The 25,397-nt window shown below is 38.3% G+C and overlaps 2 protein-coding genes across 2 annotated transcripts; one reads left to right on the top strand and one right to left on the bottom strand.

The window, feature by feature from the left end:
* Positions 1 to 261: 261 nt before the first annotated feature.
* Positions 262 to 9,731, bottom strand: LOC139949930 (uncharacterized). Its single transcript, XM_071948513.1, has 3 exons — positions 9,548 to 9,731; positions 5,667 to 5,874; positions 262 to 4,690 (listed from the first exon to the last, which is right to left on the bottom strand). The coding sequence occupies exon 3, from the start codon at positions 4,679 to 4,681 to the stop codon at positions 3,812 to 3,814; it is 870 nt and encodes a 289-aa protein (XP_071804614.1). The 5' UTR covers positions 4,682 to 4,690; positions 5,667 to 5,874; positions 9,548 to 9,731; the 3' UTR covers positions 262 to 3,811.
* An 83-nt stretch (positions 9,732 to 9,814) lies between these two features.
* LOC139949929 (translocating chain-associated membrane protein 1-like) lies at positions 9,815 to 24,831 on the top strand. The gene is made up of 11 exons (XM_071948512.1): positions 9,815 to 10,054; positions 12,737 to 12,803; positions 13,680 to 13,798; positions 14,368 to 14,484; positions 15,794 to 15,883; positions 17,009 to 17,062; positions 17,400 to 17,470; positions 17,930 to 18,040; positions 18,393 to 18,536; positions 19,041 to 19,201; positions 20,709 to 24,831. The coding sequence occupies exons 1-11, from the start codon at positions 9,926 to 9,928 to the stop codon at positions 20,819 to 20,821; spliced, it is 1,176 nt and encodes a 391-aa protein (XP_071804613.1). The 5' UTR covers positions 9,815 to 9,925; the 3' UTR covers positions 20,822 to 24,831.
* The last annotated feature ends 566 nt before the right edge of the window (positions 24,832 to 25,397 follow it).

The raw sequence follows: 25,397 nt of genomic DNA, 5'->3' as shown, positions 1-25,397 counted from the left end.
GAAGTGCACTGGGTTCTTTTACATGCATCACACAACACATGGGACAAATGGCTTTCAATCCTATCCGAAAAGTGTCTTGCTTTAGAGGACACAATTGTGTCCTTTACACTTGTGCACAAGTGTCACGGCCATTAGGAATTGTTTGCAAATGACCACAAAGATGAAATTCCAGGCCTGCTCTCCTAACATTTCCGCCAAATCAAGATAGAGACTCAACTATAGTTGTACTAGTTTATTAATGATAAGATCAATAAACTGTTTAGTTACATCAATTCCATATTATTTAATATGAAGTCAATTAAATTGCTGAAAATTCCACATGTTGTTTTCAACACATTGACTATAAATAAATTATCGTAAAATTACACAAAGCGTTTAGAAATTAAATACAAATTACATTTCATTCATTCACAATAAACCACAGAATGCTACATACTGTACAGTGCTACGTAATGTTACCGACTGATAGTAGTTTTATAAAAACCACATTGCATGTGCTTCAGTTAACTGACAAATTCATCCCTTATCAACATTGCCAGTTGTTCAAAACGCAACAGAAAAAGCACACTATACAGGACAAGTAACTTTACTACACCTAGGCTGTTTTAGAAGTAAAATTAGTCAGTGGGTGCATTCGTTTACCTTCCCTGGGTCTACCCCACGGTGCTCACTCGGGTGAGCCCCTAACAAGAGCTAAATGAACGACCACTCACCGCTCTCATAGTGACGTCGTTTACCTGGGGCCAGCCCCCAAGTGAACCACTCCACAAGCAGGGCACTGGGGGCTGACCTGGGTGAACCCTTGGAATGATGTCAAAAGCTATTCGAACGCACCGGGGCTGACCGGGGATGACCCAGGGAAACTAAACGAACGCACCCAATACTTTGTTGGATACATGGTTTGTACACGACACATCAGGGTTATTAATTGAGATTGTACAACCAAAAAGTCCTGACATATTTGTATTATTTCTGGAGATGAAACCACTTGATTCACAAGGAGTTTATGTGAATCAGGGGATTCACAGAAAATGCAGTTGCCACAAATTATGTCTGTAAACGCAAATATGTTTGGGCAGACTAAAGCCGGCCCAGTTCACACTTCCTCCGAATTCAAAGCGAAATTTAGACGTCACAGGGCTGCCCTTGCAGGGAATGTCTTGGTTTATTCCTTGCGAATTTGTGACATTAAAATTTGTATCCCATTCGAATAAAGTATGAACCAGGCTTTACAGCGGAAGTTTTTACTTAAGTAATAACTTAAAGACAGTGGACACTCGTGGTAATTGTCAAGACCAGTCTTCTCACTTGGTGTATCTCATTATATGCATAAAATAACAAACCTGTGAAAATTTCAGCTCAATCTGCCGTCGAAGTTGCGAGATAATAATGAAAGAAAGAACACCCTTGTTACATGGAGTTGTGTGCTTTCAGATGCTTGATTTCGAGCCCTCAAGTTCTAAATCTGAGGTCTCGAAATCAAATTCGAGGAAAATTACTTCTTTCTTGAAAACTACTACACTTCAGAGGGAGCCGTTTCTCACAATGTTTTATACTACCAACCTCTCCCCATTACTCGTTACCAAGAAAGGTTTCGTGCTAATAATTATTTTGAGTAATTACCAATAGTGTCCACTGCCTTTAATTACTTAATTACTTAAGTAATTGTTTAAGTAATTATTCAAAGTAATTACTCAACGTAATTACTCAAATCAATTATTATCATAAAACGTCACTTGGTAACGAGTAATGGGGAGAGGTTGATAGATTAAAACATTGTGAGAAACGGCTCCCTCTGAAGTGACATAGTTTTCGAGAAAGAAGTAATTTTCCACAAATTTGATTTTGAGACCTCAGATTTAGAATTTGAGGTCTCAAAATCAAGCATCTGAAAGCGCACAACACCATCTGACATGGGTTTTTTTTCTTTCATAGTTTTCTCGCAACTTCGTCGACCAATTGAGCTCAATTTTTCACAGGTTTGTAATTTCATGCTTATGTTGAGATACACCAAATGAGAAGACTGGTCTTTGACAACTACCAATAGTGTCCACTGTCTTTAACAGAATGCTCGTTTTTAAAGACCTTTTGCAATTGACAACCTATGCTGCATCACCTGCAGATGAGTGCATATATTATTAATATTTGCATTGCATTGCATGTCATGTGTAACAATTCATATCATTCACACATCCCACAGTACACGTCTTCCAATATTTGTTGTGCCTGTGGTGAAACATTGGCATTTGGCCAAGGAGTTTAAAGGCAGTGGACACAATTGGTAATTACTCAAAATAATTACTAGCATAAAACCTTACTTGGTAACGAGTAATAGGGAGAGGTTGATGGTATAAAACATTGTGCGAAACGGCTCCCTCTGAAGTTTCATAGTTTTCGAGAAAGAAGTAATTTTCCACAAATTTGATTTCGAGACCTTAGATTTAGAACTCGAGGTCTAGAAATCAACCATCTAAACGCACACAACTTCGTGTGACAAGGGTGTTTTTTCTTTCTTTATTATCTCGCAAGTTCGATGACCGATTGAGCTCAAATTTACACAGGTTTGTTATTTTATACATATATGTTGAGATACACCAACTGTGAAGGCTAGTCTTTGACAATTACCAATAGTGTCCACTGCCTTTAAGCGAGACAGAGTAACAAATGGCGAAGTAAAAAAATAATGACCATTGCATTTAATTTTGTATTGCATCACACCAATTTAAAATAATTGTTCCTCAATTAAATTTCATGATTTTATGCTTATTGTACATAAAGAAACCGGTCTCAAATTATGCAAGAATTCAATGATGTATGCCTACTTTGTGTACTTTTCTCCAATCGCTATGATGAAGGAATCACAAAATACAAAGCTGTTTGGGATAAGTGCAATACATATGTAGAGTGTCATGGCCGAGTGGTTAAGAGCATCAAGTTCAAGTTCTGGTGCTGATTCACCAGAGTGTGGGTTCGAATCCCGGTCGTGTCACTTGTCTTGTGTCCTTGAGCAAGATACTTTACTACAATTGCTTCTCTTCACCCAGGGGTATAAATGTGCACCTGTGAGGCTAGAGGTTGATATTGTGTATGAAAAAGCCACAAGCACCTTACAGGCAGCTCAGGGCTGTATACTCCCCAGGGAGCTGAGAAACATTACAGGGATGTTATTGGCCCTATGACCAGGGCACTAATGTAAAGCACATTGATACGGTTATTGTGAAATGCACTATATAAGAATCTGTTATTATTATTGTTATTATGTAGTGTCTAAACGTTTATGGGGGAACTTCATTGTCCAGCAATTAGTTGTTGGCAAATTGCTGCCCAAAGCAGGGACTTAAGTCAAAACAAGTTGCAGTGTAGGTTTGTTATACATGTACTTGCACAAACATTGACAAAGTGTACAGTGCATTCCAAATCAGCAATTTACTGGCATGTTCAGGGCCCAATTTAATAGCGCTGCTTAGCGGCCGATTTTGTGCTTACTGTGCGATTTCCATTTCATAGCGCTGCTAACCGTAAGCACATGAAAAAGCATGCTAATCTTACGGTGCTTACCGCAAAAAAATAAATGAGGTCCAAATGCAAATCCATAGTAAACGCGCAATATGGCCACCCAATTTTTCTGCTAACTGGTGAAATACGCTTGCACTGTAGCAAATTTTTCTGCGACAGTAAGCATGAAAATTTGCTTATCGTTAAGCAGCGCTATGAAGTTGAGACCTGGTACTTGTACATCGTATGTAATGTTACACTGGTTTATACACTCAATAGTTGACATTCACACCCATAGTTGACATTCAAACCCATACTACTTAACATAAGTAATTGCAGTCAGACCATTAACATCGAGAACAGCATGTCTTATCAAGTTCAACTCATCCGCAATATTGGCCAAGATTTCATTTTGATTCTCCATGAGTTTCAGGAATTGTTGGTTAAAGTCTGGAGACTTCCCAAAGACCCCTTCATCACCTGCGGTGGTTGCTTTCTGTGTGTGCTGATTGGAGTTGTTTCTTGCATTCTTTTCTGATTGATGAGGAACCTCTGTTGGTACTGTATGCCTCGCTCTGTACGGAGTGTGTTCTCTACTGCTACCCATACATGTAGTCTGCACATCGTCATTGTTTTGAAAACTGTTGTCTTGTATCGCAGCCTGCTCTACAATGTTTTGAACCATCTCAGGCTTAGGTGGACTTTTCTTTGGTGGACATTCAGCATCAGATCTATCCGAGTTGTCCACCAGTTTACGTTTCCTAACGGTACTTTTAGTGGATGGTGTCTTGGAGGAACTTGTCGATGCTTGTTCTTCTTCCTTGATATTAGCAATCTTCAAAGATGCAGACAATGACACAGACTCTTTGGAGCCCAGTGAATACATTTGATGGTATTGTTCATACAGTGAGTAGACTCTCTCTGATCCTCTGAGTTTGCGTTCAGGTACGTCCTCCCCATCAACACAGAGCTCTGCTTGTAAGATGATATCTCTGTACGATCTCCCGGTCTTCTTTAGGAAGTTCTGGACGATCAGTCCACTTGCTCCGATGCAGCTGCCGATCATGTCGTAGAACTCGTCCATTCGTCGGAGTTCCTTGGCGATCAGATAGTCTTGGTAGGATTGGAGGAGGACTTTGAAGAATGACTCCACCTGCTCCAGACTCCATAAAAACCTGGATGCCATTCTTCAGCTCTGAATTAAAAAACCAAATCAAAATAAATCGTTGATTGGTTTTAGCAATAGTGTCACAGTACCAGAAAGTAATCAGCTCTGACAACTAATACACCTATTTAATTCAATCTATTCAGAGATACAGAGTATACTTTTCAGTTTCATAATATATTACTGTCACAGCACGAATGAGATGATTTTGTTAATTTTTGTGCACTTACTGTAGATCTACAAATAAAATTAAATTTAGATGGTCATACTCATTTAATTAAATTCAAAATAACCCATGCCAACTTTACTCTTTTGACACAATAATATGACACTATTAGCAGTGGGTTAATTTGTCCATGTACACCCAATCAACCAATCAAACAATCAATCATTTGTCCATGCAAACAGTGCACTCCTATACGCCTCTCTTAATGTTTATGCACGACGTCATAATTCTTACCTAAAATGAGGCTATGGGCGCACTTCCCCCATCACTTGCAGTGGCTGCGCCCATCGCCTCGTTTGAGTTAGCATTGTGACGTACCTCATGCATAAATATTAAGAGAGGCGTATAGTGTCCTCCATCTCAAAAATGTGAATCATGGCTTCAGCAGTGGCTATGGTCAAAAACACTGAAGTCTTTGTTACCTTGAATCAAGCATAGCCATTATGCCAAATCACTTGATTTGGATACAAATTGAGATAGAGAGTAGGATCAACCCAGATTTTCCACACGTTTGAAAAACTTCATTTTGAGAATAACCCAACAGAAAACTTGACTAGTGCATGTACCAGGTACATGTAGTAGATCCCAAAATGCCAGTGCCGCACCACTTTCTGTCATTCCTCAAAACCAATTAAGTGAACATTCTAGACTACCCGACCTGAATCTGCTTCTGAAATCAGAATAACCACTGAAAGTCCTCCTAACCACTGATTTAGCATAGCAACAACATCACGATAGTTAAGATGCATTTAAAGAATTTTTGAAAGCAAATGAACTTACATGGATGTGACTTGCTACCAGAAGTTCGCCTGTCTCACTGTTGATGAAAATGACAAAAATATCCAAGCGAGAAGCTTTCACTTCAGCGTGACCGTGCAACGAGCCGGCTATAATATAAATGTCTGTGTGTGGGTTGAAGAGCGCTGCACGAGTCAGAATTCAGAGTAGTCCGCGTCACGTCACCCGTCTGTCGTTGGAGTCAAAAGTCCTTCAAGAAAACATACAGTATAAGTATTCTTTAATATTAAGGCCTTTTCACACTTGAGTACTGTGCATTGGACACTTTTCACACTGCATGACCAATGATGATGTCATACCAACCCTACTCAAGAGGTTGGTTGAGAATTGTCAATCTCTTCCCGGCTCTGGAATTCCCTTCCCCGTAACATCCGCGAAGCCAACACACTGGAGCTGTTCAAAAATAGACTCAAAACTGATTTATTTGTTTACTCCGGCCATTTTGTTTTTGCTTGTACTGTATCTTTGTCATTGCATTGTTTGTTTGTACAGAAATTGTAAAGCGCTCCGATCTTTGTGGGGTGCTATATAAATCCTTACATTATTATATTACTATTATTATCTTCATTGAAAGTACTACACTGTAGGGTAATTATCACTGATTTTTGTTTGATCCATTATCCAGTAAAGACTGCAGTGAACAAACTAAAAACCACACCTGGTTCTACATGTAAGCTACCTAAAATTGGTACACATAAGTATTTGTACATGTAGACCCCACTTATTTAAATTCCAGAATTTGAATTGGCTTTGTGCTAGAGTACTGAAACTGTACTGCAAATATGTTTAAGTGATCTTTGTTTACTACACAGTAGTGCAAAAGACACAAGAGATGACACAAATTTAGACCAAAGGCCATATAAGGCCACTGCAAACAGCATCGTGTATGCAGTAGAGCCAATCAAACTTTAGAAGCTGATTATGTGTCATCTAAGTACAGTGAAGCTCATGAAGTTCATTTTTAAGTAGGTCATAAAGGAGCAACAGTGTGTGATAGTGGATCCTTTTTCACCTCCACCCAATCGGACAATACATGAACAACACATTTTATAGAAACTCAGAGAGCAATGCCATGTTGCGCTTTTGCTTTTCCCAATTGTTAACTTTGGCAGCGTGAAATAAGCGTCCAATGCAAGATTCAAAAGCTACTACAACATATTATGTCACACACAAAAAAGGGGAGGGGGGTTCACCTGGAGCCAGTGTGAGTTCACTTGATTTTTAACCATGTTGCAAGCTTAGGAAGTCAACACAGGTCTGACCTGTTAAGAATTTGATGTGGGCTGGTCAGACATACAGTGCACTGCGAGTGTGAAAAGGCCTTAGCATTTTTTAGTCAAAGAAGCGGGTTTCACAAATAATCGCACCGAAAAACTAAACCGGATGACGAGAGATTAACCAAAAACGCTGCAGCCGTATAACATAGTTTTACTGAACATTTGAATTGAAATAATAGGAGTCAACAAAATTGAGCATAAAATAAAGATTTTTAAAACCATGAAAACCTATTGAAATTAAATGCACATATTGTTTCATACTTTCTTATTTTTAATTAACAAGGTATTCACATATTCCGACTCCAACAAGGTCTGAGCATTGTTTATTCCAGTCAAAAATACAAATCACCAATAACAGTCTGAAGTCTGAATGTTACGAGACTTTACAAAAGAAAACAAACAATATGAAACAGATTTTAGGATTTAATACACAACAGTTTCTCTAAAAAATCAAATAAAGCGATTTCACAAGTTTGTGGAATACGAATACCCCAACGTACACTTCGTGTGGTCACTTGACATAAATGTTGCACCCACACTTTGCATGCCCCAAACAACTGATTTGTGAATGGGACACAAATGTAATTGAGTTTCACCATGCATGTTGGGAACTTTCCTTACATGTATGTTTACCGTGTCTACCTGTATCATACTGATTTGATGTGTGTCCGAAAACAAAAATACTACTCAATCAAACTCTCTAATGTAACAAAAACACACTTGAAACCCCAAGTAAATGAAATAGATGGCTTATGCCTGACAAAAGTCAAATGATCACGAATAAAATTCTGATGTATCAATTTGAATGGCTAAGATTATCAAATCTGTAGCCGTATAGGCCTACATGTACAATATCCTAATTTTACATTACACTTGAACCAGTTGATCGAACTTCTGCCATTGCTATCATTCAAGATTTCAAATCTTAGGCTTTGTCTGATTTTATAATACAATCAGTAGACGGATGCATGCGCTTTACAGAAGGTACGAAGAGACGAAGAAAGATGAAGCCTGATGAAAGAATTGACCATGAGTAAACAGCAGAGCTTGTATCACAGGTGGATCTGGCAAAGTCATGCCGTAAACGAGAGTTAAAGTTGGGGGTCGAAAATATATGTGGGTCTGTCCACACTAATGGGACCATTTGATGTGACTTTTTTTTATAAATGGGTGACAAAAATAAACAAGAAGAGTTTTGTCAAGCTTGTTTCCCATGCACATTCCAAATCACTTCAAGGTTTTTGTTTGCAAAGAGCAAGACACATTTATCTGTATTTTAGCAATAACTGGGGATCATCTTCAAGATGATTATGTTTGTAACAGGGGAATGTTGGACAGACATTTCGTACATAAATGGTGAGAAAGGCATAATAATATAAACAAATTGCCAAAAATGTTGTCCCCTACAATTCTGTTGTCCCTGCAAAGAATGTTTCTAGGCAAAACCAAGACATCTGCGTGGGTACTCAAGAAACTACAGAGAGTTATCTTGAAGATATTAGGTTTGTAACATGGACAGATATTTGTCACAATGTCTGTCCATGTTAAAAACAAACATTCATACCAGCTGAAAAACCTCAAGGTACTCTTGGTTTTTACAGATAACCATAAAAATAGGGGCAATGGGTCTAACTTAATTAACCTTTGAGTAAATCAATTAATTAATTATTTGTGTCATCCATTTCTAGTCAATTCCAATACAAAATGTCTGTCCTCGTTACAAACAATGTGTCTTAAAGAAAACTGCGTAACTTCTTAAATAATAAGACATTTGTTATACTGTTTGGTAAGCACACTCACTATCAGCAGAGAATTGTACAAAACAAAATACAGGGAAAAATTTTGTATTTTGTGTACCCTCCCAGTCACAGTCCAAAAAGGTATCTTTTGGAACCAAAAAGACCCATTAGCGTGGACAGACCCATGATCCGATGAAATTACTATGCACATCACATGGCAGACACCGGCCTCCTTTTACAAATGGCACCCAATTTGAATAACTGGTGCGTTGTTTACTCCTTTTATTAAAAAAAACGTTGACACCTAGAGCCTAGCTACACCTGCGCAGATGTCAACATTTTTTATTTAAAAAAAAAGGATTCTGTTGAACCCACAAAAAGATATAGGGCCTAGGCGATGCGTGCGCAAGTCATGCAAACTCAAACTGCCCCATACCATATGCCTTCCACAACGCATTGTCAGATTGTGGTTCTGAATCGCGATAAACCACAAAAAGGCTGAACATGTCCCGTGTTAGTTCATTTATAATCCATACGCATACGAACTTTGTTTCTTAACGCTTTTCATAGATAGACCAACTCGCCCAATCCAAGGCAATGTGTCCCTTTAACAACAGTGACGGACACAAACTAAATTAGCAACCAGAGCATCAGCCAGTGACACACATCTGACACTGACCATTCACCGACGAATGACCAATGACATCTCTCTGATCTGAGACTGCATGTGTGTGCACTCATCTCATCCTTGTCTCATCCAACTCAACCCAATCCACAGAAAATTTCAATAACCCTATCCCAAAACCCCAAAAGAGAGCTCATTCCAGTCTCTCAAAATCATACATACCATTTATTAAAAGTGCAAATCTTGCAAATTCTTGAATTGAAAACTTCATCAGGTTACTTCATTTCTGCCTTTTTGGAGTTTTCCGCAGAAGCATGCAGCATGTGTGATGTTTTTATTGTACACACCATTGCATTATGGGAAGAGAAGCCGGCTATAGCTTCACTGCGCATGCTCCAAACTGTCCCTCTATTTCAATGGTAATCTGCTATCAGACTGCTGTTCTAAATACAGTGTCGGGAACCAGGCAAACATTTAACGACTGTTTCCTGAATTTCCCAAAACTCTCTAAAAACGAAGAATTGAAAGTTCCAGACTGTGCGTACATCTCGCTCGAACGTCGTGTAAAGTCTCAATTTGGGCCATAAATCAACCGCAAAAATGGCGATTCGGCGGCGTGGTGGAAGCACGAAGAACCCACCGGTTCTCAGCCATGAGTTTGTTATCCAGAATCATGCAGACATTGTTTCCTGTGCAGCGATGGTGATTTTGTTGGGGCTGATGTTCCAGGTTTGTATGCGTGTTGACGCGGTAATGTCATTCACGTGTGAAAAGTAATGCCACATCATCAATACACTTGTGCACAAAATGAATGGGGTATCCACGCCAGTGCAGCATATGGTGTCGTGTCTTGACCTTTCCATCCATTCTGATATCTGATTTTTCAGTCTTTTTTCAGCTAAAATCGAAGCAGATTTTTCATGCAATAGACCAAGATGATCAGTAAATATTAAAAAAGTTGTTTTTCTTGTCAAGTCAAGCTTGTCTTTGTTGTTGACAATTAATATTATTGATTGACTTGTTCTGTTGTGTTGTTTGGGTTTGTAAATAACATATTTTTTACAAATGAAATTGCTATTTTTAGGTAAATACATGGAAATTTCATAATTTGTCAACTACGTGTGTACTTCTAACTTGGTATTATCTATAAAAAAAATATAGAGCTTAAAATAAAATGGTACATGTAGGTCTCCCACCTCCTTTAAATGATACACAAAGTCACAAGTTATCGGAAAATATGTGTTGCAAAAATTAAGCCTTTTTTTATTTGATAGGGCCTATGTCAAAATATAAACAATACTTTGGTGAAAATCTTGTTATCTTTCTTTGTAATTGTATTTTGCAGTGTTAAACGGCCTAACACTCTCGAACAACATGTCTTGGCAGAAACATAACATATAATTACTAGAGGTCACAAAACTCCGAAAGTCAAACCAGCTCATTCCAATAGACCGATCCATTAAGCTCCGTCCCATTGTGTATTGACCAATCACAAACCATTGCACAACTTAAAGTCTGACAAATAAAGTCCGACATGCCTGCGCGCGTATGCTTGGCGCGCGCGACAGAGTTGTGCAAAAAGGCATTGGATCTTGGAGAGGCTCACAGTCGCATGTTCTTGCTCACACACCTGTCTAAATGGATCTGTGTATTAGTCTGGACTCGGGGGCCCAATTTCATTAAGCAGTTGTTAAGTAGAAAATGCTGCTTGCTATTAGACCCAGTAAATGGGGCGCTGTACTCCTTTTAAACAATTTTTGACTTCATCTGTCGTACTAGCGCCCCAGGGAACGGCACAGAATTTTAACAAATACCCTGTTTTTTGCGACACCCAGCCACAAAAAATGCCTCAAAATGACAAAAAGACCAAACAAACTTGCTCAAAAATCGCCTACTCTATTCTTGATATGTCTAGGATGTAACATCAGGCATTTAATTGTACTCACGATCATTTTTTAAACTCCATATCGATGATTTTTAACTCCGCATCGTGGAGTCTGCGATTTTCGGATGTGTATGATAACGAAACATGGCGTCGCGGTGTATAGATCAGGTGGTAGTCGCATCACGTGTCTTCGGTTTGCTGGTGACGCATTGTGGGTGGATGTCCATCAACGGCTGTTTAATGCTACACTTGTTACAGGCGTTACAGCGAATGCTATACATTGTACACTGGGATGGGTACAGGCGCTGCAGCTAGCGAGTGCCCACGTGCGTTCAATCATGAGCAACGTAACTTACACGGTGCCGGGTTGTTGGAAAATTATCAGAAAGGGGGGAAAGGTTCTCAGAAAGGGAATATTGTCTGAAAGAGGGGGATGGAGTCTGCTGGTCTGGATTTTTCTGGTCATCGCCCCCCCCCCCCCCAAAAAAAAAAAACCGAAAAAAAAGGGGAAAAAAAGATGATAAATAAATAAAAACCGCTGTACTTCATCTAGGCCTACGATTTTTGTGCATGGTTAAATTGCTTCTTATAATGTTTAGTGCTGCCAGTGTCACTGTAGAAAAAAATGGCGTTCAATACAGATACATACATGTACCAGGATTTGCTGGAACAGTACCCACAAAAATCGTAGGCCTAGATGAAGTACAGCGGTTTTTATTTATTTATCATCTTTTTTTCCCCTTTTTTTTCGTTTTTTTTTTTTTTTGGGGGGGGGGGGCAATGACCAGAAAAATTCAGACCAGCAGACTTCATCCCCCTCTTGCAGACAATATTCCCTTTCTGAGAACCTTTCACCCCCTTTCTGATAATTTTCCAACAACCCGGCACCGTGTAAGTTACGTTCCCCATGATTGAACGCACGTGGGCACTCGCTAGCTGCAGCGCCTGTATCAAGTGTAGCATTAAACAGCCGTTGATGGACATCCACCCACAACACGTCACCAGCAAACCGAAGACACGTGATGCGACTACCACCTGATCTATACACCGCGACGCCATGTTTCGTTATCATACACATCCAAAAATCGCAGACTTGTCAATCGCTCCACGATGCGGAGTTAAAAATCATCGATTTGGAGTTTAAAAAATGATCGTGAGTACAATTAAATGCCTGATGTTACATCCTAGACGTATCAAGAATAGAGTAGGCGATTTTTGAGCTAGTTTGTTTGGTCTTTTTGTCATTTTGAGGCATTTTTTGTGGCTGGGTGTCGCAAAAAACAGGGTATTTGTTAAAATTCTGTGCCGTTCCCTGGGGCGCTAGTACGACAGATGAAGTCAAAAATTGTTTAAAAGGAGCACAGGGCCCCAGTTACTGGGTCTAGCTTGCTATAAGTAAAAACCTGTTTTTGTTACGCATTCTGAGTTCAGCAAGTGTTTGTGCTTACTACTACAGGCTTCATGAAACTGGACCTGTTATTACATGATCTTGAAGTTACAATGAATGTAATCCTTTCTATTTGCAGATAACAAGTCCTCTATCTTCAACCTTTGTTGCCATGCAGTACAATGTGACAGTCAACAATACTGAAGGTATTCATTTATTCATTAAACTCTTAAACTTATATTGGTTATATTCACTGTTTTAATTGTTTTTGTCTATTTGAAAACAATGCACGATACAACTGGTTTCGGTTAATGACCACATTATTGACATCAAACAAATTTAGTTTGTTAACAAATTTGCTGTTCATTAACCAAACAGCAAATATTTCCGTTTTAAAAATCAATGTCAACATCCTTCAAGTTACTATGGGTCATCTTAACAGAATCATGCAATACCATTGTTACACTTTAGGAAGTTGCTTTGAGAGGATATTTTCTATGAATGAATTCCAATCAATTCGCCCCCAGCAAAGTCGCCCACTGGAATGTCGCCCCCCCTTCCCATTCCAGGAAAGTCGCCCCCTCAGATACAAACTCGCCCCCTCTCAAAGTCGCCCCTTCAGAGTCACCCCCCCCCCCCCCAACAAAGTCGCCCCATGTAAAATTTTGAGCAATCAAAAAGTTTGTTTGCGGCCTGATGTTTCAACTCTTTGTAGAGTCTTTCCCATTTTTCACGAAGGCTTTGGCTTAGCTTCCAGGAGAGGCTCTCATCTGCAGCTGCAAGAGTTGTAAAACAGTTAGTGAAAAAGTAATAGAGGGCCTACCTTAATTTAAAAACAAGTAAATAAAGTAAATAACTGTCCAGATTCATCCTATCACCACAAAAAAGTAGCGCATAAAGTAGGGGGCGACTTTGTCGGCAGGGGCTATTTTGTCAGTGGGCGACTTTGTGAGGAGCAACTTTGTTGTGGGTGAGTTGGCTGTGGGGGGGGGGCTAGTTGAATTGTTTCCATTTTCTATATTTTCATTATATATTCATTATATATTCATGTTATGTGTACCCTTTGAAATGTTTTCCCATAGATCCTGAATTGGAGCCCACAACACTGTACCATCATGGCATGTTGGATATATGCAGTGTCTTCTTCTATTTCCTCATCTGTGTAGTGATCCACGCTGTCATTCAGGAATATGCTTTGGATGTGAGTAAGAATTCATTCATCAAACAAACTACCAGACCATGTTAATTGTTATGTAAAATATAGGTAAAGATCTTTTACCTTAGCCCTGTCAAGCGTTGAGTTGTCAACCACTGGTTCTTCCCGGAACCAACACTATTCAGAAGAGACACACGGTGCTATTGCAAACCTCACCTACAATGTATGTAATTCATAGAGTTATATACAAGAACTAGAGGGCGCACTGGCCTATATACGCGCTCCGGCATGCGCGCAGGCGGCCAAGTTGACAAAACTGGCATCTCACAGCAAGTGTTTGTGCGGCCATTTTGTAAGTTGAACAAACAGCATCGCGTGAGCGTTCAATAAAAAAAATCAAATGTGTATTTCATATTCAACGCAGCATGACGCGCTTGCGGTCCAGTGGCGTTTGTGCACGAAGCATCACTCGTTCCTCTAGTTCTTATATATAACTCTATGATGTAATTATACTTCCACCATGAAAAAATTCAAATCCTACTTGAGACTTAAACAGTATATTTACATGTAAATACAACCAGTTTAAAATTTCTCAATATTATTTCCATTGACAGAAACTGAATCGCAAGTTGCATCTCTCCAAGGTGAAGCACTCCAAGTTCAATGAATCTGGGCAGCTGCTTACTTTCTATGTACTGTCTGTGGTATGGGGAATCCATGTCATGCTAAGGGTACGTTGTTGTTTTTCACATACTGTAGTTCAGTAATGTAATATTTATGGTTGGGTTTGGGTCCTTCTTCCTCACGTACGTGCGGAGTAGTAGTAGTAAGTTAATCGGGAGGGCTTGAACTTGAAGTTGACGTTGAATAATTAAAGTCGCCACAGAACAAACAAATGACAAGTTGAACTCGAATGTAAGTTGATGTCACGATAAATGATTTTATTAAGAGTTCTCTTCTCGAACCCTCCTGTTCTCCAGTCTAGCTCAAACTCAACTCTTCCTTATACATTCCTTTTCTTTTTTCCAAACCTTGTTATTAATTATCTTCTAAATCGTAATATTCTTAATTCCAAACCAACCGCGCGCACGCTCGCCCTTAGTAATTAGCTCACGCTTTGCAGTTGGTTTATGGTAGATCACTACAGTAAGATAACAGCAGCTCGTTATGATTGCAGTGTGATGCTAGTTGTTGTGTCTCTCATCACTTTCTAGTGAGTGAGGCATAGTCCAATAACCGTTATTTACTTTCTTTTCTTCTTGTTTTTTTTATCGTGGGATGGTCTGTTGAAATAAGCACTTAGCTATCCCTTTGGGATATTATGCTTGTTTTTTTCACGGGGCACTTCTTAAAAAAATCAAAAAAAAAATCGAAAGAAATGGAGTACTTTTGTCATATTTGTTGTGTTTACAGTATTCATTCAAATCACACCATTCAAATCACACTAATTTCCTTAAGCGCACATCAAATAACTTGGAGGGTGAAAAAAACAAATGAACTCCCCAATATTAATAGGCAACGAAATACTTTCAAGTAACAAAATGTAACTCTCAGTTTCCTTTACAAGTATGTAGGCTATACATCCTAGTCTTGGATTTCCTGGGATTGATTTTGAAAAGTATCAACACTAGTTTTGGCAAAGGATTTCTTAAGCTGTAAGAAAGAATATGGAATTACTGTAAAGTAAGAAAGAATATAGAGTTACATTAAGAGTTAAGGATGCAACATAATTCATTTTGGTATTATGTTTTGAGAGTTTGGTCTCTAAGAGTGTTTTGAACTTTAAATAATTTTGAGAAAATAGATTTAGCTGCTTACCAACCAAAAAGACCTATGTATGGTATAAATGCAAACAGAATAGTTAACGGCCTGCATTTCGTCCCTAGCAGTCAGTGTCTTTCTCAATGGACTTCTGTCAACTTTTTGTTTTTGAGTGTCATGTCTGATGAATGTTGGGCCTAAATTGTGATGGCAGCTTTTCAGCTTAATTTTATAGAATTAATTTTTAACGTTTATTTATTTTTAATTTTTTTTTTCCAGGAGGGATTGACGGAGAACATATCCCATCTGTGGGAGGGCTACCCACACGTCTTCAAGTCATTTCGGTTCAAGTTTTACTTCATTGTACAGGTTTGTCTCTCTCATTAATTTTCATGTAATGTGCAGGCCTGATACTTCACGGAGGCAACGAAGGCGATTGCCTCCGTTGCCCCTTGCCATTGCCTTGGTGCCCTTGAAATGCTCCAGTAGAAATTTACAATTTCCTCATAGGGTGCCCTTTGTCAAAGAGTAAATGCCTTGGTGCCCTTGCCCTTTTAAAAACGAAGCACACAGGCCTGAATGTGTATGTGGTCTAATAGTGGTTCTGGAGTAAGGTTGAGCTTCTAAGATAATGATTAACCCTCCTACTCTCTGACCATTTAATATCATCTGTGGTTTTGAAAAATAAATCAACTATCAGACTATGCCAGCCTGCAATATGATGTGATGTCAATGCATCTACACGGTTGTTATACCACACATATCCGTACACGTACCAATATAGCAGTTATGGAGAGGGGTCAATATCTTTGAATACTTAAGCATCTTGCTTAAATTCTCACGGAGGATAAAGCGCCCTCTTTTATGTAACACTAACATCTCAAGAACCAACATTCAAGACAAAGGCTTGATAATTGTTTTAAACAAATTGATAAGTTTCAATCTGAAAGCTTACTGACTATAAATTTCATACCAGTACAAGTCCTCCGGATAAACATTTCCAGCTGAGATTCTGACAAAGTTAATAAAATAACATTTGAAGAACTACCATTGTTGGTAATAAAACAATCATGAGTGGGTAGCTTCCCTGGGTCTACCCCGCGGTGCTCACTCAGGTGAGCCCCTGACAAGAGCTAAACGAACGATCACTCACCACTTTCGTAGTGACGTCATGCACCTGGGGCCAGCCCCCAACTGACCCACTCCACAAGCAGGCCACTGGGGGCTGACCCGGATGAGCCCCTGGAATAACGTCAAAGCTATTCGAACGCACCGGGGGCAGACCGGGGTCGATCCAGGGAAGCTAAATGAACGCACTCAATATACGGACAAGATAAGACTTTAATTCCAGCACCATCACCTAGTTGTGTGAAATGTCCACAGGTATGCTGGTTTGAAGTTGTGTTAAAAGTGAATTTTCTCAAACAAATTAAATATAAGTGATGTACAGTATACTTTCAAAAAATAACATGACTTTCTTCCATTTGTTAACAGATGGCTTACTGGTGCCACATTTTTCCTGAATTGTATTTCCAGAAAGTCAAAAAGGTAAGATTTCTGAGAATTTTGTTTTCCTGTTTTGAAAAAGAAGTGTGTAGAGTTTGGAAGTGCATGTATGCACCCATTTAAACATGTGCAGAAAAATCCAAACATTTGTATGAGCAAATATCACTGTGTAATAAGGAGTCTGGATACAAACGGTGGTTTCTTAAAGTGTTAGTGTAAAATACAATGTCCCGAATGATATGTTGTGATAGTTGAAGACAAACTGCCACGCTTGTTCAGGTTTGACTTCTGCTACCTAGTGCCCCATAGTCCACTATTGTTGTAATTTTATATAAAAATAATCTGAACTGATGTTCTATTGTAACTTGTGTGTTTTTAGGAGGAAGTTGGTGCTAGGATTAGATATGCTTCATTTTACCTTGCCTTCATATTGACTGCATACATTCTCAAGTAAGTTATCTTTGTGTTATAGTTGCTTTTTTATTTTATTTTTTATTTGTTTAAGTCACACATGTACAGCAAATATAGTTCATATTTGAAATTTGTGTTTGACTGGACTTAATTTCATAGAGCCATTTAAACATAAAAAGTAGCTAAGCAAATACAAATTTACGCTTATCAAAATAAGGTTACCAGCTGAAGTAACATTCCACCTTAACAGTTTGTGGCTGGTACACTTCTCATTTATGCTTAGCAGCATTTTCTTGGGGGAAGCCTTATAGATATGCTTAAATTTTTGACAACATAAATGTTTTTGGTTGTATTTTTCAAAAACAGACCGTCAAGTTTAATGACTTTTTACAGGTTACAGTTGCATGGTGTGCTTATTGAGAACAATGGAATTGAGTTTACTCTTAACAAACCATAAAATTACGTTTAACATGTTCTCTTGATGTGTTTGATCTTTAGTCTTGGTCATCTTGCCTTGGTGTGCCTTGTGATTCACTACGTTGCTGAACTCATATTTCATGTCGCTCGACTGCTTTACTTTGGAGAGAAGACTGAGCTTTCAGAGCCATTGTAAGTATTTAAGTCAAAACTTTGTAGACTGATCCATTAAAGATAATGGACACTAATTGGTAATTTTCAAAGACCAGTATTTCACTTGGTGTATCTCAACATATGCATAAAATAACAAACCTGTGAAAATTTGAACTCAATTGACAAATTTGGCATGAATTTTACGTCACAACTCTCCTTTTGAAGCGATATTTGCAAGTGAGTTGTGCACAGTTCAACCCCTATGTTTGGGTGCGAATATGTGAAGTCAACATTCGTATCAAGTAAATATCAGGCTTAAGTATAACAAAAAAATTACACTTGACTTGTAGCGTATTTAACACATACTGATCATCTGTGGTTAACTTTTCAGTTTCAGCCTATGGATTGTGTTTTTCATGATTGCTCGTCTGAGTGTGGTTACACTGACCGTCTTGGTTGTATGGTTCGGACTAGGCAAGCTGGAAACTGCTGGATTGGACATCAAAGTTGGCAACTTCAACACACCTCTTATAAGGTAAGATAGTCAATGATGTGTACTGTATTGAGTAGAATATGGACAGCAACATTACCCGGGCCCAGTTTCATGGAGCTGCTTACTCACAAAAAGTAGATAAGCACAACAAGGTTATGCTTACCAGAATAAGTTTACCAGCAAAACTACCATGTTACTTGTAGAATTTGTGACTGGTAACCTGCTTATTTCTGCTTATAGTAGACAATTGTTGAGCAATATTTTCTGCTTTCAGAATCATGCATGGTTTTCCTGCCAGGCACGGGAACCATCTGTGGTCGATGTCACAAAGGGTTAGGACTAGTCCTAACTTAGGACTAGTTCTAGGAGATATAAAAAATGCATGGCTAGTCCTAAGTTAGGACGAGTAATTTGACCAAACCTCGAGATAAGACTAGTCCCAACTCTTTGTGAAATCCACCCCTGAACTCCCAATTATAGGTGCGTGGTTGTCGTTCAGGGCTTCATACGTCGACTGTAAATATATCTCCTCATTGTCTCCAACAGGATCAGCGTCGTAGCTGCAGTGTCTCTATTCCAGGCGTGGCTACTCTGGACCTTTTTAACCTTTCAATTGAGACGACGACGAGAAAACCAGCTGGCTGCTGCTCCACGTAAAAAGACACCGGTCGGAAAGTCAAAGGACAAAAAAGCCAAGAAGGATGAAGGTAAAATAAAAACCACACCTTTGAAACTTGTGTCATTAGTTTTGTAGCCACTGTGGGCGGTGCTGGAAGGGCCTGCCCAGAACTCAAATAAATGTTTTGCCCAGCCTTCTGAGCAAAATACATTGTGCCGCCCTGCACAGATTTCCCACAGATTTGATCGCAATGTTGTCCACTTAGCGTTGATCCGAGACACAGCTAAATGATAAGGGGTATCTAATGTCACAGAGAAAGACAAATTTAACTTATTGCATGGCCCCATAACATAAACAGTTTGGAAACCTGGCATCATGCCTGAAGTTTGCACTTCAGCAATGATGACCCAATAATAAATAATGGAATAATTTTGTTGTTCCGCTTACCCTTGGTGGACTTTTTATTTATTTATTAGGCCTGGGCGAATTATTCGGATATCCGGTTAATGGCGAATAGGTTTTCCTATCCGTAACCGCGAATGCCTTGTTTTTCTTAACCGGATATCCGCATAGGGCGCGAATACCTATTTATAAACCGGATAGTTCTGTAATTACAACCAAGTAACCGGATATTCTTTTAATATCCGAATATCCGCGGACGTCGGGCGACAACTGATAGGAATGTTTTGTCTGAATCCTTATGGAACTTCTATTAAGACAGCATAAAACAGCATAAATTAAGTATTTAACTATGCTCACCTCCGTGAAGAGTTAAACAATGACATTTTTGATGTAATTTGTTCAAAGATTACGAAAGTTTTCCTTCACGTAGAGTCAATCACGATCAAAAGAAAAAGCAAATCGCCATCTTTAAATTAGATCAGGTTATTTTTATGAATGAACCGAGTGACACTGTCTAAAACTAATATCAATCCGCCCATACGATCTCATTCACAAACGAAAAAAACTATTCGAATATCCGGTTAATTTTGGATAGTTGGCCAGCGGTATCCGAATATCAAAATTTCACTATTCGCCCAGCACTATTATTTATAGCCCACCACTTGGTCTGGCTACAACCCTACGTGTCATCACCTTGATTTGATTGAGACATATACCATTGTCAGTCTCTTCAGCCCACTTTTCAATGGTCTCACTCTCAGACCCATTCAGTTCTGGAAATGTCTGAAACAACACTTGATGAAATGTGTTCAATAACAATAATAACAATTCCTATGTAGCGCATTTCACAATAACCGTATCAATGCTCTTTACATTAGTGCCCTGGTAATAGGGCCAATAACATCCCTTTTTAATGTTTCTCAGCTCCCTGGGGAGTATACCTGGGGAGCTGCCTGTAAGGTGCTTGTGGCTTTTCATACACAATATCAACCTCTACCCTCGCAGGTACCCATTTATACCCCTGGGTGAAGAGAAGCAATTGTAGTAAAGTATCTTGCTCAAGGACACAAGTGTCACAATGGGATTCGAACCCACACTCCGGTGACTGCACCAGAACTTGAATTCGATGCTCTTCACCACTCGGCCACGACACTCTACATATTTAGTAATGTATTATTTGTCTTTGGTTACAGTGAACAAAAAGCTGAAGGCTGAGAGTGTTGAAGATGAAGGATTTGGTGATATGGCCGTCACTCCAGCTGAGAATGGTGGGATGCGCACCAGATCAAAGAGCAAAAAGAAGTAAACATGGACCCTTCTCTTCGCTGTTACTCACAGGTTCTGAAGACGATGCCCCCCCCCCCCACCCCCCAATTATTTTCAGCTCTGAAACATTATGCATGTGCCTTGGTGTTTGTTTGTGTTATTACAATGTGATATTTTAGGCTCGATGGTGGATATTGTAAGACATCAATTCATAATTCAGGAGACTTGCGTTCAAGTAGATATACAAAACATTTTATTTGTTTGTTTATTTTGCCGAGTGAGTCATGTTTAACCGTCCAATTTTTTTATCAAATGCTGAAAATACTCTTACAGGTTTGTAAAAAAAGCTTACTGTGTGCATCAGTTGATCTTGATTACTTTTAAGGTCAAAGGGTGCTTCCCAAATGATGAAGTTCTGTAATAGAACCATAGAGTTATATATAAGAACTAGAGGGCGCACGAGTGATGCTTCGTGCTCAAACGCCACGAGACTGCAAGATGACAAGCGGGTCATTCTGCGCGCGCGTTGAATATGAAATACACGTTTGAGTTTGTTTTTATTGAACGCTCACGCGATGCTGTTTGTTCAACTTACAAAATGGCCGCACAAACACATGCTGTGAGATGCCAGTTTTGTCAACTTAGAAAATGGCCGCCTGCACACATGCCGGAGTGCATATATAGGCCAGTGCGCGCTCTAGTTCTTATATATAACTCTATGGATAGAACAAACTCTTTAGAAACAACACAAAAACCCTAGGCTAATTCTGAGCCGTAGAAATAAAACCTGGTGAACACTGATTGAGTCTTTACCAAGTGACTTAGTTGTGATAGCATGTTGTGGACACACAGGACTATTTTATTATGCTGCATTTTTGTATGCGTGTAGAGCAAAATTATATTTTGCGACACGCGTATATGGGAAACAATCATACAGATTCTATGTCATTTAAAATCATCCAAAGAAACTGTAGAAGATTTTATCGGGTGTCGCCAATTTGCCATACTCAAAACCGCTTTTAATTGTGTAGTGCATGCTGGGACCTATGTAGTCACCTTGTCACTTCTTGGGGGCATATCGACAAACAGGTCACCAGCTCAAAATTAATGATAAGTGTTGCAACTGGTTCCCAGCAAATAGTTTTGGAAGCAATTTTTGTTTCTGCTAAGTAAGTTATTGAAATTGTTTTTTTGGTTGCAACACAGTCTGTACCATTGTAAAAGAACGGTTACATATTTCTATGTGGCTTCATATTTAAAATTGAGCTTTGTTGTTGTGGCGTCAACATGGTTTCAATTGTCATTTTATTCTCAAAATAAAATTCTTGTTGCATTTTTTTTAATTTGAGTTGATTTATGTATGGTGTACCCATACATATGTAAATATTGTATAAAGTATTACATTATATTAAGCTTCTGTTTTCTTCAATGTTCAATGTCAAACGGTTCTTAAATGAGGGTTTTTCTGGTGTTCTTTTATTTTCGAGTTTAGTTTACTCCTTTTTTTTCAATTTGTAGCCATGTTTGCTTTTGATTAGTGTTTTGTTACACATAGATTGCACAACATGTATTTCTCCTTTCAACCTAGGCCCAACTTCAAAGAGCTGCTAAGCAGAAACATTTGCTGAGCACGGTCACAGATGGTGCATGTGGGATGGTATTTTGGCTCAGCATTTTGTGGTAATTACACACACACAAAACGAGACAAAAAAAGGTTAAGCAGCTTAATGAAATTAGGCTGGCTAAAGCCTAGAGTGTTGCACCAGTCCCTGCTTTAAAAATAAAATAAGAAAATTGTCAGGCAAAAACGTTCTGCAAACTGAAATTTGCCTTTTTGCTTTTGAGTATTGTCAAAAACAATTCTTGTTCACTAATACCATCCCATTGGTCATCTCCTTATTCAAATGCACCATAACCTTCTCTATATTATTTTACTTATACCACCTTTTGTTTGCAATTATTTTTGCAAAAAATACAGACCATGAATTTTGTATTCTGTAATGAGTAAAGGTATGAAGATTGTCCTGAAAAGGGGGAACATAATGTTCAAGACCAGGACAACAAATTGAACTATGTTCAACAGATATTGCCCCTTCAAAAACAATATATCTTGGGTCGTAAGCTTGTGACATGGTAACGTTATTGTGGTAGTTGGTTTTGATGTTTAATGTAAAACTATTTTTCGGTAACTTTTTCCTCGTCTGTGTAGAATAAATTACTTAATCAACTTTAATGTCAATTATATTAATTGAATAGATTAGATTCTCCCGAATGTAAAACTGTATTAATGCTTTTTAAAAATTGAAAGCAGTAAAATGTGAAAAATGTTTTTCTTTTCAATGAATTTCCATCGGGATCACATGTATAAACAATTAGAATTAGCATTTATTTAACTTGTGATTTGTTGATCTGTGTTAGTCATTTAGAATTATATCATATTTGTTTTCTGTTGTTTACATTTTCTTTTTAAAGTGTTTTTCTCTCCTCGTTTAACGTAAGTTTTTGATTAACTTATGATAGGAAAACTATTTAAAGGAACAGGTTGCCTTGGATCAGACGAGTTGGTCTATAAAAAGCCTTTATGACCGCTTGTTATAAATGCATATGGTTGGAAAGATGTTTTAAAAGTAGAATACAACGATCCACACATATTTGCCTCGAAATTGCGTGGTTTTCATATTACTTTGCGAACTAAGACGGTCGGCCATTTATGGGAGGCAAAAATTTGACTCCCATAAATGGCCGACCGTGTTAGTCGACGAGGTAAAAGGAAAACCCTGCAATTTCGAGGCAATGTTGTGTGGATCATTGTATTCTACTTTTACAACATATTTCAAACCATGCATTTTATAACAAACAGTTCCAAACGTTTTTCAAAGACCAACTCAACCAATCCAAGGCAACGTGTTCCTTTAATTGCTTGTAAAACAAGCTCAACTGACACTTCAGTGTTTTGGCTTTTGACCTGGTGCAAAAACTAAATTCAGAAGAACACTAATTATTCTTGATAAAAGATTTACAGTCACTAGAACTTTCAATGTTTAAATCTATATTGCTGCACCCCGTGCTATAGCACAATATTCTACTGTAATGTAGCGTCAGTTGTGTATCGTGGCCTTATGCGCTGGGATGTTTAGAATCCACGGCCCAATTTTATGGCTCTGCTTACCACCGAATTCTGGGCTTACGTTCACCATTCTCTGCTTTGTGTGCAAGCGTTGAATATCTGTGCTAGCTTGGTAAGCTAAGAATCATGAATGCCTACAGTTACATGGAGTATGCATGCCCATCGGCAAAAATTCCATGCTAACCTGTGAAATACGCATGACTTGGATTAGGCAAGTTGGTCTTTAAAAAGCCTTTGAATCGTTAGTTATGAAATAAATTATGGTTAGATAGATAATTTAAAAGTGGAATATAAAGATCCACACAAACATGCCTCAAAATTGGCAGCCATAATGATGTTATGGAGTCAAATTTCATCTCTTGCAACTTCGAAGACCTATTGAGTCCATATCTTTACAGATTTGTTATTTTATGCATGTTGGGATACACCGAGTGAGAATACTGGTCTTTTTCAAAACAAAAGGTGTCCAGTGCCTTTAATCATCTTGAAATGAAGGTCTATAAATTCCAGTCCCAACTTGTTAATTCTGCAAAATGTAATCTTTGAAAAAGGAGCCCATCACTCTTACTCTACCACCTTTTCATGACTTCCGGTACCCTAAACAATATTATTTAAAATTCAGCAACTATTGGCCTATAATTTAAGTTCAGGACCACGTAACTAAACCCCTTAAGGGATTGACTTTTTAAACCTTTAATTTCCCAAAGAAGAAAAAAAAAAAGTATTAATGTAAGGAATTATTTAAAATGTAAATTCATCTTCATAGAGATAATGTATTTTCATAAATGACTGAATTGTATAATAAGCCAAGTGCTGTCTGTGCATCTCTATCATAATCCATATTTAGTTGATCATTCTGAATGTCGGGACCTTAATTTTTCCTGATTGCATACTGTAATAAATATATCAAGTTATCTTTAAAATGCTGCTTACAATCTTGTGTTCATTCATTGCATGTTCCTTGTTTGTCACTGAAATAGTTCGGGTTTTGATCACTCAAAAACAAATATTTAAAATTTAACATTGACAATATTTGTTCTGATAAGCAGGAAATTGCATTTGAAGTCTTACAGATAACATTTGATTAAAGTACAAAGTCGGAAGTAAAGATGAAGACATTCTTGAAAACAACGATTATTTTACATTCTTTCTAAAAAAGGTTGGTTGTTTGGGTGCAGGTGATTAATTTACTCTTCTACAGTAATAACATAACTTTCACTTTTCACTTTGAAATTGGTTTCTCAATCAACTGCTCCAAACAGAAGATAACAAAAACGTAAGAAGTGGAGGATGTTCAAAATATTTACCCCTGTGATATTTCCCATTTCGTTAGAACTTTAAAGAATTATTGTCTTTTATACATGGATGATGCCCATAATATGAAATGTTGTTTTATTTTGATAATGGTATTATGTAAAATCATAAAACAGCCGTCTATCAAACGACTGTCAAAGTCTAGACTTGTCACAATCTGGCTGGTGTGCGCACG

Source organism: Asterias amurensis, chromosome 17, assembly GCF_032118995.1.
Source record: "Asterias amurensis chromosome 17, ASM3211899v1".
In the NCBI taxonomy this organism is placed as follows: domain Eukaryota; kingdom Metazoa; phylum Echinodermata; class Asteroidea; order Forcipulatida; family Asteriidae; genus Asterias; species Asterias amurensis.
This window is presented reverse-complemented; position numbering and strand designations above follow the sequence as displayed.

Coding starts and splice junctions, on each gene's coding strand:
- LOC139949929 (XM_071948512.1), top strand. CDS start 9,926: ATGGCGATTCGGCGGCGTGGTGGAAGCACGAAGAACCCACCGGTTCTC. Junction 14,485..15,793: donor GAATCCATGTCATGCTAAGG/GTACGTTGTTGT, acceptor TTTTTTTTCCAG/GAGGGATTGACGGAGAACAT. Junction 19,202..20,708: donor AAAAGCCAAGAAGGATGAAG/GTAAAATAAAAA, acceptor CTTTGGTTACAG/TGAACAAAAAGCTGAAGGCT.
- LOC139949930 (XM_071948513.1), bottom strand. CDS start 4,681: ATGGCATCCAGGTTTTTATGGAGTCTGGAGCAGGTGGAGTCATTCTTC.